Source organism: Zootoca vivipara, chromosome 4 (genome assembly GCF_963506605.1).
Source record: "Zootoca vivipara chromosome 4, rZooViv1.1, whole genome shotgun sequence".
Taxonomy (NCBI): domain Eukaryota; kingdom Metazoa; phylum Chordata; class Lepidosauria; order Squamata; family Lacertidae; genus Zootoca; species Zootoca vivipara.
Genome location: NC_083279.1, coordinates 63050235 through 63066015, shown reverse-complemented (window position 1 = coordinate 63066015; position 15781 = coordinate 63050235). Strand labels below are relative to the sequence as shown.

Below are 15781 nucleotides of genomic sequence, written 5' to 3'. Positions count from 1 at the left end.
ATTGTTTTTCTTGCCCTTTTCTGAGTTTTTTTCAGCTCTGCAATGTTCTTTACGAGGTGAGGCAACACCATAGATTTGTATAATGGCATATGATATGGACAAGCACAGGATTTTCACAACTGCTGCACACTAGGTCAACACCTTCACCAAGCTCTCTGTTATGACCTGAAGGTCTCATTCCTGGCCAGTCACTGCCAGTTCAGACCCTGTGAACATATGTGTGAAATTGACCCCCCCCAATCCATAATTTTCCACTTGCTTAAATTGAATTGTATTTGCTATTTTACTCCCTTCACCCAGTTTGAAAAGATTCTTTTGGAACTCCTTGCATTCCCTTTCTGTTTTAACCACCCTGAACAATTTGGTATCCTAAACAAACTGCTCCAAGGCATTCATGGATCAATGCCTTGTCGTGGCGAAGGGGCTTGAATAACTCGGAGAAGCTATGAGCTATGCCATGCAGGGCCACCCAAGATGGACAGGTCATAGTGGAGAGTTTTGACTAAACGTGATCCACCTGGAGAAGGAACTGGCAAGCCACTCCAGTATCCCTGCCAAGAAAACTCCATGGACAAAGACAACAGGCATATAAAAGTTATGACGCTGGAAGATGAGCCCCTCAGGTCGGAAGGCGTCCAACATGCTACTGAGGAAGAGCGGAGGACAAGTACAAGTAGATTCAGAGCTGATGAAGCGGCTGGGCCAAAGCCGAAAGGATGCTCAGTTGCGGATATGCCTGGAAGCGAAAGGAAAGTCCGATGCTGTAAAGAAAAATATTGCATAGGAACCTGGAATGTAAGAACCATGAGTGGAGGTAAGCTGGATGTGGTCAAAAATGAGATGACAAGAATAAATATCGACATCCTGGGCATCAGTGAACTAAAATGGAAGGGAATGGGCGAATTCAGTTCGGGTGACTATCATATCTACTACTGTGGGCAAGAATCCTGTAGCAGAAATGGAGTGGCCCTCATAGTCAACAAAAGAGTGGCAAAAGCTGTAATGGGATGCAATCTCAAAAATGACAGAATGATCTCGATACGAATCCAAGGCAGACCTTTTAACATCACAGTAATCCAAGTTTATGCACCAACTACCGGTGCTGAAGAAAGTGAAATTGACCAATTCTATGAAGACCTACAACACCTTCTAGAAATGACACCAAAGAAGGATGTTCTTCTCATTACAGGGGATTGGAATGCTAAAGTAGGGAATCAAGAGATAAAAGGAACAACTGGCAAGTTTGGCCTTGGAGTTCAAAATGAAGCAGGGCAAAGGCTAATAGAGTTCTGTCAAGAGAACAAGCTGGTCATCACAAACACTCTCTTCCAACAACACAAGAGACGACTCTACACATGGATATCACCAAATGGGCAGCATCGAAATCAGATTGATTATATTCTCTGCAGCCAAAGATGGAGAAGCTCTATACAATCAGCAAAAACAAGACCTGGAGCTGACTGTAACTCAGATCATCAGCTTCTTATAGCAAAATTCCAGCTTAAACTGAAGAAAGTAGGAAAAAGCACTGGGCCAGTAAGATACAATCTGAATCAAATCCCTTATGAATACACAGTGGAAGTGAGGAACAGGTTTAAGGATTTAGATTTGGTGGACAGAGTGCCTGAAGAACTATGGATGGAGGCTCGTAGCATTATACAGGAGGCAGCAACGAAAACCATCCCAAGGAAAAGGAAATGCAAGAAAGCAAAATGGCTATCCAACGAGGCCTTACAAATAGCGGAGGAGAGGAGGCAAGCAAAATGCAAGGGAGATAGGGAAAGATACAGGAAACTGAATGCAGATTTCCAAAAAACAGCAAGGAGAGACAAGAGGGTCTTCTTAAATGAGCAATGCAAAGAAATAGAGGAAAACAATAGAATGGGGAAAACCAGAGATCTGTTCAAGAAAATTGGAGATATGAAAGGAACATTTTGTACAAAGATTACCATAATCAAGGACAAAAGTGGTAAGGACCTAACAGAAGCAGAAGACATCAAGAAGAGGTGGCAAGAATACACAGAGGAATTATACCAGAAAGATATGGAGGTCTCGTACACCCCAGGTAGTGTGGTTGCTGACCTTGAGCCAGACATCTTGGAGAGTGAAGTCAAATGGGCCTTAGAAAGCACTGCTAATAACAAGGCCAGTGGAAGTGATGATATTCCAGCTGAACTATTTAAAATTTTAAAAGATGATGCTGTTAAGGTGCTACACCCAATATGCCAGCAAGTTTGGAAAACTCAGCAATGGCCAGAGGATTGGAGAAGATCAGTCTACATCCCAATTCCAAAGAAGGGCAGTGCCAAAGAATGCTCCAACTACCGCACAATTGCGCTCATTTCACACGCTAGCAAGGTTATGCTTAAAATTCTACAAGGCAGGCTTAGGCAGTATGTGGACCGAGAACTCCCAGAAGTGCAAGCTGGATTTCGAAAGGGCAGAGGAACCAGAGACCAAATAGCAAACATGCGCTGGATTATGGAGAAAGCTAGAGAGTTCCAGAAAAACGTCTACTTCTGCTTCATTGACTATGCAAAAGCCTTTGACTGTGTCGACCACAGCAAACTATGGCAAGTTCTTAAAGAAATGGGAGTGCCTGATCACCTCATCTGTCTCCTGAGAAATCTCTATGTGGGACAAGAAGCTACAGTTAGAACTGGATATGGAACAACTGATTGGTTCAAAATTGGGAAAGGAGTACGACAAGGTTGTATATTGTCTCCCTGCTTATTTAACTTATATGCAGAATTCATCATGCGAAAGGCTGGACTAGATTAATCTCAAGCCGGAATTAAGATTGCCGGAAGAAATATCAACAACCTCAGATATGCAGATGACACAACCTTGATGGCAGAAAGCGAGGAGGAATTAAAGAACCTTTTAATGAGGGTGAAAGAGGAGAGCGCAAAATATGGTCTGAAGCTCAACATCAAAAAAACCAAGATCATGGCCACTGGTCCCATCACCTCCTGGCAAATAGAAGGGGAAGAAATGGAGGCAGTGAGAGATTTTACTTTCTTGGGCTCCTTGATCACTGCAGATGGTGACAGCAGTCACGAAATTAAAAGACGCCTGCTTCTTGGGAGAAAAGCAATGACAAACCTAGACAGCATCTTAAAAAGCAGAGACATCACTTTGCCGACAAAGGTCCGTATAGTTAAAGCTATGGTTTTCCCAGTAGTGATGTATGGAAGTGAGAGCTGGACCATCAAGAAGGCTGATCGTCGAAGAATTGATGCTTTTGAATTATGGTGCTGGAGGAGACTCTTGAGAGTCCCATGGACTGCTAGAAGATCAAACCTATCCATTCTTAAGGAAATCAGCCCTGAGTGCTCCCTGGAAGGACAGATCCTGAAGCTGAGGCTCCAATACTTTGGCCACCTCATGAGAAGAGAAGAATCCTTGGAAAAGACCCTGATGTTGGGAAAGATGGAGGGCACTAGGAGAAGGGGACGACAGAGGACGAGATGGTTGGACAGTGTTCTCAAAGCTACGAACATGAGTTTGACCAAACTGCGGGAGGCAGTGCAAGACAGGAGTGCCTGGCGTGCTATGGTCCATGGGGTCACGAAGAGTCGGACACGACTAAACGACTAAACAACAACAACAAACAAACTGCTACCTCACTGCTCATCTTTAATGCATAAAGCCTTAATGACCCTCCAGGTCTTTAATGAACAAGGCCTTAATACTGATCCTTGATGGCTTCCACTTTCTTCAGTCCTTCTTCGGGAGAGCTGTCCATTCATTCCGACTTTCTGCTTCCTGTTTCTTAACCTTTTCCTTTATGTGTTTTGACTCTTGAATCTGACATAGTACTACTTTTGCTATGTTGTAAGCTGCCTTGAGCATTGTTTGAACTATGGAAAGGTGGCATACAAATAAAATGTATGTATGTACCCTGTTTCTCATATTTTAAGACATACCCATAAAATAAGCCATAGCAGGATTCTTAAGCATTCAAGGAATATAAGCCATACCCCGAAAATAAGACATAGTGATAGGCTCAGCAGCAATGCCGGCCATGGCAGGAGGAGGAGGAAAAAAATAAGACACCCCTTGAAAATAAGCCATAGTGTGTGTTTTTTGAGGAAAAAATAAATATAAGATGTGTCTTATAATATGAGAAACACGGTATGTATGTATGTATAGTAGTAAGTTGGAGGATAAGAAAATGGAATTTATGGGAAATGCTGTACTTGACTTTTTCAGAAGGCATGGATGCTGAGCACAAGTGAAAAGATCACTGTCTGGGTTGGGAAGATGGACAATAACTGCTAATAAGGAGATGGAAAACTCTGAGCTAATTCAATTAGGTGATTGAATTTGGTAATTGATTTTCCTGAGATTTCACGACCTGCATGTAGATGATAGGGAACTCGTCCTTTGCAATGGCAAAAAACATGATTTCCATGTCCTAGTAATGTGAGGAGAATGCCATTTCTGTCAGCTTGCAGTGCCCATAATTCTCTTCCACTTTCTAGATGGGATAAAAAAATGTCATCTTAAATCATTTGAACTGTTATTGTGATTGCATAATGCGTTTATAGCATGGTGCGTGCAGTATCTTGTGTGTGTACTTACATGACAATGTAGTGTGCATCAGCTTACCCTTGTACAGCTCTTGCTGCAAAAGTCACATTTTCTATCTTTCATATAGAGGTTCCACTTGCTGTTCAGAGACCAATGTAATGATCTCTAGCACAGAGAAGAACAGATATGAGTGTATGGGTATTTTTGAAGTAAGCAATAGTTCAATAAGAGGAAAACCAACTATTCCTTAACTTTACAAGATTGTTCATGAAAGCAATGGTTTCATTTAACATACAGCATAGGTTGCCTGTGTGCCTTTGTGTCCTGAAACCTCTTGCATTGATTTGAGCTCTTTCATTTGATATGAAAAGCTGAGACACTTCTGATGAGTGGCTCTTTTAGAACCAAGAGCCACGTTCTCCCTTTTTCACCAACTGTTTACTGGAGGGATTATGCTATGTTATGTCATTTAATCATATTTTAAAACTGGTTTTTTTGGGGGGCAAGCTCACCCAAAGTGGTTTGCAATGTTTAAATCCCCCCTCAAATGCCATGGATGAACAATAAATTAAAGTATTAACAAACAAGCCTGTAAAAATCAAGGTTGTGTTATCCAGACCAGAGGTGGGAACCTTTCTGGCCCAGCAGGGCCTGATCTTTATTTCCCCCATGTATTTGTCTAGCTTCTAGACAATAATCTAGTAAGTGAAGTAAGTTTGCTACCATGATTTGGAACATTATTATAGACCAGAGGTGGGACATTTTGTCCCCACCAGATGTTATTGGACCCCAACTCCCATTAGCCCCCCCCCCCGTTAGTGATGATGGGAGCTATATTGTCTGGCAAACATCTGAAAGGCCAAATTTTCCCCAGTCATTCTGTCAAAACAGTACCTCAAAGAATAACTAATCTATTACAGCATACATTTTTGTGGACTTTGTCCTTTTCTAAGGAAGCAGAAGAGCTTTTCAGCCTGGTTTTAAGCTGGAATATACTTATGCCTCAAGCAGTATATATGTTTGATTTTCTCAACACCTCTGCTCAGATTGACCCAGTGTTGATTCACAGATCCTGCACATATATGTTTATGCTTTAAAAACATCCATAGTTACATGTACCGTGGGGTTCCGTCTACCCCCAAGTCTAAGAAATGAAGTTCAGCTCACTTATGAACTATAATGTCACTAGGGTGGCAAAGCCATTTGTTTATTAGGCTATGGAATAAATTTACACCCAGGGAAGGAAATCTGTATGTTGGATGCTTACATGGAGACTGCGTGGGGAAATGGGCCATGAGGAGAATTGCTCGTGGGGGCTTTGACAGCAGCTCAACTGGCTCACACCTACTTCTGCACAAACTCTGCTCTCGTTTGCTAACATTGTGAATCTCTTTTGGTTCTAGTCTTCTAGAATTGAAACAGCTGTGCATGTGTGTGTGTTTCACCTCCTCTGAATGTGACTGTTTTTGATGCTGCTGCCAGCCCCCTCAAGAGATGAGTGAGTTAAGAATGGCTGCTGTGGCATGAAGGCAGGTTTCAAAGTTCATATATTTCCCCTGGACTTTCAGGAAGACACGTGTTCACATGCTGTTGGTTTTTGTGTGTGTTTGTGTTTTAAGAACTCGGCTGAGAAGAAACGATCACAACTTGCTTTTGGCTAGACAGTTGTTCTAAATTCGAGTCCCCTTTTTCTTGTTCTATGAAAGTTTCCTATTGCTTTGGTTCTTAGTGTGATGTAGATGTAGAAGTATGTTTACAAGAGTGGGAGTTACAGGTAGGTAGCCGTGTTGGTCTGAGTCGAAGCAAAATAAAAAAATTCCTTCAGTAGCACCTTAAAGACCAACTAAGTTTATATTATGGTATGAGCTTTCGTGTGCATGCACACGAAAGCTCATACCATAATATAAACTTAGTTGGTCTTTAAGGTGCTACTGAAGGAATTTTTTTATTTTACAAGAGTGGGAGGAAACTGTGCCCTGCATCTCTTCAGAATCTTGCTTTTTCTTACATATCTTGGAGTTTGCAATTCAGCCTACTGGCTCTTAATCCTTGGTGCTCACAATATTAGCAACAAAAAGGAGCACCTCATTGCAGAGGTGGGGCTTACTCTGCCCCTCCCATGCGTTGTTGGATTTCAGCAAGGGTAGAGCAGTGATAGAACATTCACTTTGTGTGCAGAAGGTCTCAGGTTCAATGCCCAGCATTTTTAGTTGGGTCTCAGACAATGCTGAGCTTGATGGGTCCTAATGGTCTGACAAGGTATGGCAACTTCCAGACTGTAGCCAGTGTGGCTGAATCTGGACAGCTACAGCTTTCCCATCCCTGCTTTATGGCATAAGCTTTTGCTGCCCTTGGTATTGAAATCTAGTAGAGGAAACGTTGCACTCAGGAAACCTTGCAGGCAGGAGGCACAGCTGTCAGATCAGAGTGGAGGGGGCTGTAAACACTTAGCGTAACCACACCGAATGCCACAAACAGCCAAGGGAACTCTTTGCACTGATGTCAGAAACTGAGCTCCATTTTACCTCGAGCGCACAGGTTTCCTTTCCTTTATAGTGACTTCCAATCTCGTACTTCAACAAAACTATCTTGTTACAATGAAACATCAGCAGGCTAATATGTTGGGAAATAGACTGCTGTTGTTTTTACCTGTCTCTTATGGGGGCGACCCTTCCTATTAGGGTTGAAAGAGTTCAGTATTTTGTTAAGATGTGCATCTTATTTTTATTCAGTAGTTTTCTCTGAAAAGGATGCTCACACCTCATGGCACTGTTTTAAACCGCCTGAGTTCCTTCCATCTAGCTTGGTACTGTCTACACCTACTGACAGTTCTTCACTGGTACTTCAGACAGCAGCTTTTCTCAGCTGCAGCTAGAGATTGAACCCACTACCATGTGCTCCATGACTGAACTACAGCCCCTCCACACATGGATTGGAGCCAGCATGAGTAGGGCAGTTTCCACAAGAATGGAAATTTATGACCTCATTTGGTTGAAACGTGAAATAAAACCCTGTCATGACAGACCACTGAAACAATGTGCGAAGAGGCTTACTTTTACCAAGAGACACTTTTTGGGATATTTTTTTTGTCACTTCCAGGTTTGGTGCGATGCATGCGTGCACAGTTGCACACATATTGGACTGGCCTAGAACAGTCACTGCCTGCAGTGTAGTATTTTTTCTTCTTCAGAACATGCTTAGGTAATGTTTACAAATGAGAACAAGAACATCAAGTGATACTGAGGATAATCCTAAATGTATTATTTAAAAAAATAAGTGTGGCGCGAGCAAATTTTTATTCTGAAAGCGTGGCCCAGAGAAAGAAGTTTGAGAACCATGGCTATACCCATTAACCTGGGAGCTCCATTTGATCTTTTGAGTAGACATGCATTGGATTGCAATTTTCATTGCTTCTATTAATATATGAACCAGAGAGCGGCCCAGTACTCCTGGAGAACAATCACGTGCCCTAAAACATGAAGGTGTACATGTATGAGAGACTGTCCTCTTTAAATGTTGCTGTAATTTGACTTTGTTCCATGTGATGCATACTCGTGTATATTCTGATCAGCCTTTAACTGGTCTTTATTGAGATTGTGCTTTAGTCCCATTGAAATCTATACTCAATTTCATGCAATTCTTTTAAGTTCAATTAATTTCATTTTCCTGAGAAGCCAGATGAGGCCATTGCAGCAAACTGCCATCAAAGAGTTTTGCAGCACCTTAAAAGACTAATACATTCATTATGGCAGCAGCTTTTGTAGACTACAGTTGACTTCATCAGATGCATTAAGCATTATGCTGAAGTGCAGGTGTCTATACACATGGTAGTGGGGAGGGAAATATAAACAGTCAGATCAAAAGGCAATGAAAGTGCATAAAAGTACTGTATACAAATGGCTATTTGACCATTCACAAAAAAGTTGTTGGTGATGAGAAAACCCTGGCATTGGTAAGCCGATTAATGACACAGAGTGCGATTAAAAAACCCTGCCCTGATTCAGTCCACTGAGTCTCTTGATGAATTGTAATTCAGTGGTTTCACATTTCAGTCTCCATTGGAAGCTCCTTTGTTCTGGAATGACCAGTTAAGGGTTAGAGCTTGCTGTTTGATCATTGTCATTTGAGACTGGAATTCACAAAAGCTTGTGCCATAATAAATTTTGAAGGTGCCACAATACTCTTTCGAATATTTTCACTGGGACTTTAGTGTAACTTTATTTGGATCTGAGTCCCTGAGTACTGAATTTTCCTCTAATCCCCACCTTCAATTTTCTCTCTGCTGCTTCAAAGACAGCACTGTAATCTTTCCTCTAGAGCAGGCAAATGTGAATATGGATATACAGTATACTGTACTTGCATCCTTTTTTGCAGTGTTTCTCTAGGAACCATTGAACAGGCTGGATGAGTCTTTAGATAGGGATGGGGATAAGCATCTCAGTCTAGCCCAGGGGTCAGCAAACTTTTTCAGTAGGGAGCTGTCCCTCAGACCTTGTGGGGGGCTGGACTATATTTTGGGGAAAGAAATGAACGAATTCCTATGCCCCACAAATAACCCAGAGATGCATTTTAAATAAAAGGACACGATTCCCAGACTGCCCGCGGGCCGGATATAGAAGGCAATTGGGCTGGATCCTGCCCCCGGGGCCTTAGTTTGCCTACCCATGGTCTAGGCAACTGTTACTGTAAACAGGACATCTGGGGGTAACCAGCAGTCAGATAAGGGGATGTTTTTAAGCAACAAAACCAGCATGATCTTGCAATCTAGGGAACTTGCTGAGCCAGAACTGGGGCTTGCTTGGTGTTTTTTTAACTCCAAAATAAAGTGGAGAAAAATTTGTTTGTTAAAATATGTGACTGACACAATGTGGAGTTTGGTCATTTAGCTGCAGGAAAGTGGGATGGGGCAGCCGTTAGTGTTTGTGTCATCCATTAATTGTTTACACTTTGACAGCACATTGGTACCGATTCATGCAAATGTTACTGTCTTTTGAACTGTTCAATCACAACTCTAATGAAACCTGGAGGTGGTCATTCTTAGAAACCTTTCAACCTCATTGTCTGTTAATTTGCCCAGTTATCATTTGTATTATTGATCTCTAGTCACTAGTGGAGGACAGATCACAGTTGCTTGAAAACATTCCCTGCTCTTTGCTCATTCACTCCAGCTTGTAAGTACTATAACATGGAGTGTTCATATTTAGGGAGTGACAGTGGTGCAGTGCCTGATTTACATGCAGAATGCCCAAAGTTCAATCTGTGGCACCTCTCAGGTAGTGCTGGGCTAGACCCCTATTTGAAGCCATGAAGAGCCACTGCCAGTCAATGTAGACAATACCGAGGGGGAACCAGTAGTTTGACTCTGGACTCAGTACAGGGCAACTTTCTGAATAATCAACACATGGGTTTCTTTGTTTTTAATGCAGATGCCAATGCACTAGGCCTGACAGATCCAAGACTCTGCTACATTCTGGATGGGATCCTCATGATTTATGCTATAATCATCACAGCCTGTTTTGTAAAAGTAAAGGTGAGTCCTAAGCCTCTTTAAAATGGGAAGACACTTGATCTTTAACATACAAGGAATGACCTGTGAAACCTTATTTTTATTTGTAAACTCTGCATCTTCAATTTCCTGCACCAATTCCACCCACTTTTTCCAACATGAGAATAGAGGATGAGCACCGATGAGCCGTTGGGCACTTGGATTCATTCGAGAAAACGGTTATCCATAGTGTTTGGAAACTTCAGCATTTCAACAGAGCACTCCATTGGGCACTTGGTATGCTGGATAATGCTTTGAATGGTTATACAGTCATGTATAACCCCAGGAATTCAAAGATGCCTTGTGCTAAGGAACCTCTCACCACTCAGCAGTAGGTTTCTTTAAACTTGCTGGATCCTCCCAAGTCTAGGATCTCTCGATGGAACAAGGAAGTCATGCAAGGATGGTAAACCGGTGTTCTCTAGGAGTTGCTGGACTACAATTCCCATCACCCCTGACCACTGGCCATGCTGACTGGGGGCCTGGGGCTGATGAGTTGAAATTCAGTCATATCTGGAGGATCAAGAGTTCCCCATTCCTGAAGGAGGGTTTCCTGAGAAGTCACTGGAGATGCCTGGCACTTTGCAGTTTCTTCATTCTTTCCTTAGGACCAGGTGGGAAATCTCTGGCCTGCAAACTAAACTTCACCTGCCAGTCTTCTCCATTTGGCTCAAGAGACTCCCCTTCCCAAACCGTATACACCTGGCGTACCTCTGATGTCAGGTTTGGGGGTAGGTAGCGATGAGGTTGCAGAAAGCAGGACTGAACACCCCGTGTATCTGCTGATGTGCAGATTTCAGTCCTCTGTGTGGGCATGTCTTGGCCGAATGGAGAAGTGTGGCTGACCTAATGAGGAAGATGGGCCTGGAAGTTCCCCCCTGCTGACCTATAAGCAGGAAGCAACTTAATATGACAGAAAACTTGGTCCCTTTTCTCACTGGCATTAAATACAGAAGAAAGCTTTAAATGAAGAAGTAAAAATAGGCAGTGGCCAAAATTGGCAAGAAGGGGCCGCAATGCTTGCCTCCAGCAGAAAACAGCTGATCTTAACATTGGAAACCTTTCATGAGCTAGCCTGAGGGTAAAGAAATTGGTTCACATTCCCACTGCCTGATACACATTGTTTATAACTACTGGAGTCAAAACTTCTGCCCATTGCAGAGTCAAGATGGTGATTAGGGAGGGCATGATAAAGTACCCACTGAGATTCTGATCGAGGAGTAAGTCAATTGACAACCAGCTGCTTGCTTCCAGCCCCAGATATTGGCCAAGTGAAAAGCAAAAACCATCCCTTCAAACCTACTGAAAGATATTTTAATTGGTGGCAGTTGCTGTTTATGGTACTCAGGTGACTCCTTTGCAAGTTGAGTTATCAATGTAAAGACTGAATCTTTTGCCTTTCCCCACTCTGTATTCATATTCACACACAGGTGTGGTAAGCTATATATACAGAGACAAGCAGTACGACAAGAGAGAAGGGAAGGTGCAGTCCTGTTGCCAACCTTCAACGCAACTTTCCCTCTTGTGTACACTGTAGTGGGGGTGTTTCTGGTTTTATCTATTTCCATGTGCAGATTGTGCACCCATTGTTTCATTCCATCTTCTAGGATGTATGGGATTATGTGGTGCACTTTGTAGGTGATATAGTGTTGGGAATTCCCCATCATTCTCGGGATGAGAGGTGCAAGAATTTGGAGTTTATTCATGTTTTTTTGTGTGAGAGAAGTTAAATGAGAGTAGTTTTTTCTGCCACTTATCCCCGCCCCTTGCCCCCCCCCCCGCTTGTCTACGACAATGGTGCCTCATACTGAATGTAAACGAACTGTGAAAAAGACTCTATGAACTGAAAGTGGAGATGCTATATGTACTTTTTTGTTACACAAGAAAACAGTTAGTAATAACTAATTAAAAACAAAACAAAACAACCTTTTTCTCTTGGACATTTGAGATTTCATACTGCCATTAAAAGGTTCCCGATGAACAGTACTTTGGAACTGTTTTTCCATTTACCAACAAATGGGTAAATCTCTAACATAGGCACTAGAAGGTTGTTTAGCTGCCAATAAAGTTAGGATAAGATTGCAAGAACATTGCAGAGAAACTTTTCAATACTCTATTAGTATCCTAAAACATATTTGATCTTCTTAACAGCTTGGTGCTCTGCATATCACAATGTATGCATAGTTCCTGAGGGTTATGAAAAGATGACCAAAGATCTAGAAATTCTATGATGAATCTACATTTTTACGTGCATTTTTAATATGCAGTTTTCATACACTTACGTAATTGGCATTCTTTGAATTTGGGAACAAGAGAGTAATGGAATCTCCATGAAATGTGTGAATTGTGGGTTTATAAAGCACTATTTATAAATCACTAGCAGAAATTATCCTCATGTTAAAGTCATATTCAGAGATTGAAATGGGCTGTGTTTTCCAGATAAGCAAAGGCTCTCCTGAACCTCAAACTTCTCAGAATTCAGAGGACCTATATAATGTAAGTACTAAACTTATGTCTTATCTTGAAATTGAATGATTTTTATTTCACAAATAAAATAAAAGAATAATTATAATAGGACAGAGAATTAAATGAAACCAGATTTCATGGATCTGCCCTTAAGATTCAAGTAGAAGTAGGCTTGGACTCCTCCAGAGTCTGGGCAAATTCTAAATGGATTCTTTAAATTCATTGCTCCTTTTATTCAGAGTCCTCTCCAGTACCCCCAGCTTAGCAAGGGGGGGAGGGTTAATGGCAGTGAGAGCTTCTGGCAATAGAGGTATCAGTAGTGGGTCTCAGGAGTTATGTTTAAATCAGAAGTGGATAATATTTTCTGTATGGTGGACCAGATCTTAATCTGTTCTTCTGGTGGATCAAATTAAGCAGGTGGTCATAGGGATGTCAGATGCTGCTGCACTTTGAAGCCCCAATAGTTAGGACTTCAAAGCACAGTGTGGGTGCTTTGGAATATGCTCTTGTCTTTCAGTGTGTGGTCTTCTCCATACTAATTAAAAGTGGTTTTGCTTTGTTGCTTCCCCATTTTAAGAATCTAAAACATTCTAAAGGGTTTCTGGACAGGGCAGCACTCTCAAGTGTATTCTACTTTTAATCGCTAAAGTCTTGAGTAAGGCAACCCTTGGCTTACCTGGCTTACCTATTTCCTATGAAAGAGATGGCAGTGCTCTGCTCTGAAAATATGTACAGAAATACTCAAAAGTGTCTCCATTGCCCCACCCATACTTTACCTTTTTGCATGTTACTTCTGCACATTCCTTCATGATGTCAATAGCCCCAAACTGGAATGTAGCAAGTATCTCAGGCTTCCTCAAACTTGGCCCTCCAGATGTTTTGAGACTACAATTCCCATCATCCCTGACCCACTGGTCCTGCTAGCTAGGGATCATGGGAGTTGTAAGCTAAAAACATCTGGAGGGCCGAGTTTGAGGAAGCCTCAAGTATCTGATAGGTGTTCACTACAGGCAATCATCTCCCAACCAACCAGGTGTATGCCCATTGCTGAGAGGGGATTTTGCTGGCAATCAGCTGGCAATCATTTTGGAGGCCCTGTGGGTGAGTGGTTCCTAGGTCCAGGAAACTGGTCCATCAGCTGTTCTGGGCAGGGTTGCACTCCCTCTGAAATAACAGCTGTGTAATTGGGGCATTGCCACTAGAAACTCAGATGTATCCAATGTCCAAGAGTGCTTTTTGCCAGCTTGGGCTGGTATAGCAGTTGCAACCATTCCTGGACAGGGGTGACTTGGAGAAAGTGGCCCACACATTGGTAACCTCTAGGCTTGATTACTGGAACACACTTAACATGGGGCTGCCCTTGAATTTGGTCCAGAAACTGCAGCTATTGTTGGTCTGTGGGGCAACCTGTCAACATAGGTATGACACCACACCTCTGTTGAAAACATTGCATGAGCTTCCAGTTTGCTACGGGGCCGTATTCAAGGTTTTATTCCTTGTGTAAGAAAGCACTGTACAGTTCTGGACCAGGCTATTAGATCTGTTGATGAAGATTTCTTGACAGTGCCACAGGCTCATGCAGTAAAGCCTGACATGATTTGAACATGTTTTTGTTTTTTTAGCACTGTAGCACCAGTTCTCTGGAATTCTTTCCCTCCAGAATGCTATTGCCAATATTGTTTGGTTTAAACACTGCCTATCTGTGGAACTTACACTTTTACATGTGGTTTTTGTTTCTAAATACACTAGGATTTATTTTTTGATATTGTGTAAACCTATAAACACTGGAACTAGATAAAATGGTTGCATTCGGTGTTGATTTACACCCATGGAAGGAAATCTGTGCATGGAGACTGCATGGCTGTCAGTAGAACATGAGACTCTTAAGCTCAGGGTTGTGAGTGCGAGCTCCATGTTAGGCAAAACATTCCCACATTGCAGGGGGTTGGACTAGATGACCTTTGTAGTCTTTTCCAACTCTACAGTTCTATGATTCGATGAAAAAAACTCTTCTCAAATCACCCATTTTATTTCTGCAGCATTTAATTCTAGCTGGCTTCACATTTTGAATAGTGTTTAAAAATTCATATTATGTTTCATAATAACGAACAGGTTGTTCCAGTGGAAGCTGGTGCATCAAATTCCTTTAGTGCAATGGAATGTCTCCCCCTATGCCCTCCATAAATCTGCTTGGGAGCGTCAAGAGGAGGAGAGGGTGAATCATTTTATTGGGAAAGCAGAAATGCTTGTACTGACAAAATGATGCCCTTAGCCTGACATAGAATCCCACCCACATTCTATTTTTGTATACCACTCAGGTATTATTTTACTGTAGAGCAGTTTCTAAATTCTTAAATCAATCAATCAATAAGCAAGGGGAGCCTTGTGTAGATGTGGGGAAATGGCTACACATATAGTGGTCCTATTCTGGCCTAAAGTCTAGAGCCAGGTGGTTTGTGCGCTTTGAAGGAGGAGAGAGAGAGACCTACATGAGTTCTCCACAGCAGTGTCCTATGTGAAAGCAGGGTTAACCTTGTTTTCCTGTTTAGAATCAAAAGATTCTGGTTGGCTCCTGCTAGAAGAGAGAATGAACTTGCACGTGCAGCTTATACCGTGTTGCTACCATGAAGACTGTATGTGTGGCCAGTTCGGTTTCCTGTTTAGTATAAGAGCCAGCAGCTCTAATGCTAGAAGGAAGGTGAAGAGAGAGGCCTGTTGTACAAGGGCCGTGCATGTGACTGTGACTACAGCTAGTCTCTCCTGCAATGAGTAGTAGAGAGAGGGATAATTGGCAGGAAAGTTTGGGATGGCCCTTGTGAATGGAAGGGTTTATATGAGAGGTTATTGGGAAGCCTGCATTGGCATCCCATGAAAGGTGGATGGTGGGAGATTCAGGACAGACGGAAGCAGGTACATCTCGGCACAACATAGTTGAATTACGAGATTTGCTGCCACAAGATGTACAGATGGTCACCAACTTAGGAGTTTTCAAAGGTGGCTAGACCAGGCACCCCCAAACTTCGACCCTCCAGGTGTTTTGGGACTACAATTCCCATCATCCCTGACCACTGGTCTTGTTAGCTAGGGATCATGGGAGTTGTAGGCCAAAACATCTGGAGGGCCGCAGTTTGGGGATACCTGGGCTAGACAAATTCCTGGAGATCATCAACAGCTACTAGTTACAATGGCTGTATTACCTCTGGCATTGGGGGCAGTATGCTGCTGAATACCTGG

At 42.4% G+C, this 15781-nt stretch overlaps 1 protein-coding gene across 2 annotated transcripts in view; it reads left to right on the top strand.

Moving 5' to 3' along the window:
• CD247 (CD247 molecule) overlaps positions 1 to 15781 on the top strand; it is a 50639-nt gene that overhangs the window by 29287 nt on the left and 5571 nt on the right. For both annotated transcript variants that reach the window (XM_035116377.2, XM_035116376.2), the window contains exons 2-3: positions 9963 to 10066; positions 12521 to 12577. In XM_035116377.2, the coding sequence (XP_034972268.1) occupies positions 9963 to 10066; positions 12521 to 12577 (161 nt within the window). The remainder of the gene's footprint in view (positions 1 to 9962; positions 10067 to 12520; positions 12578 to 15781) is intronic.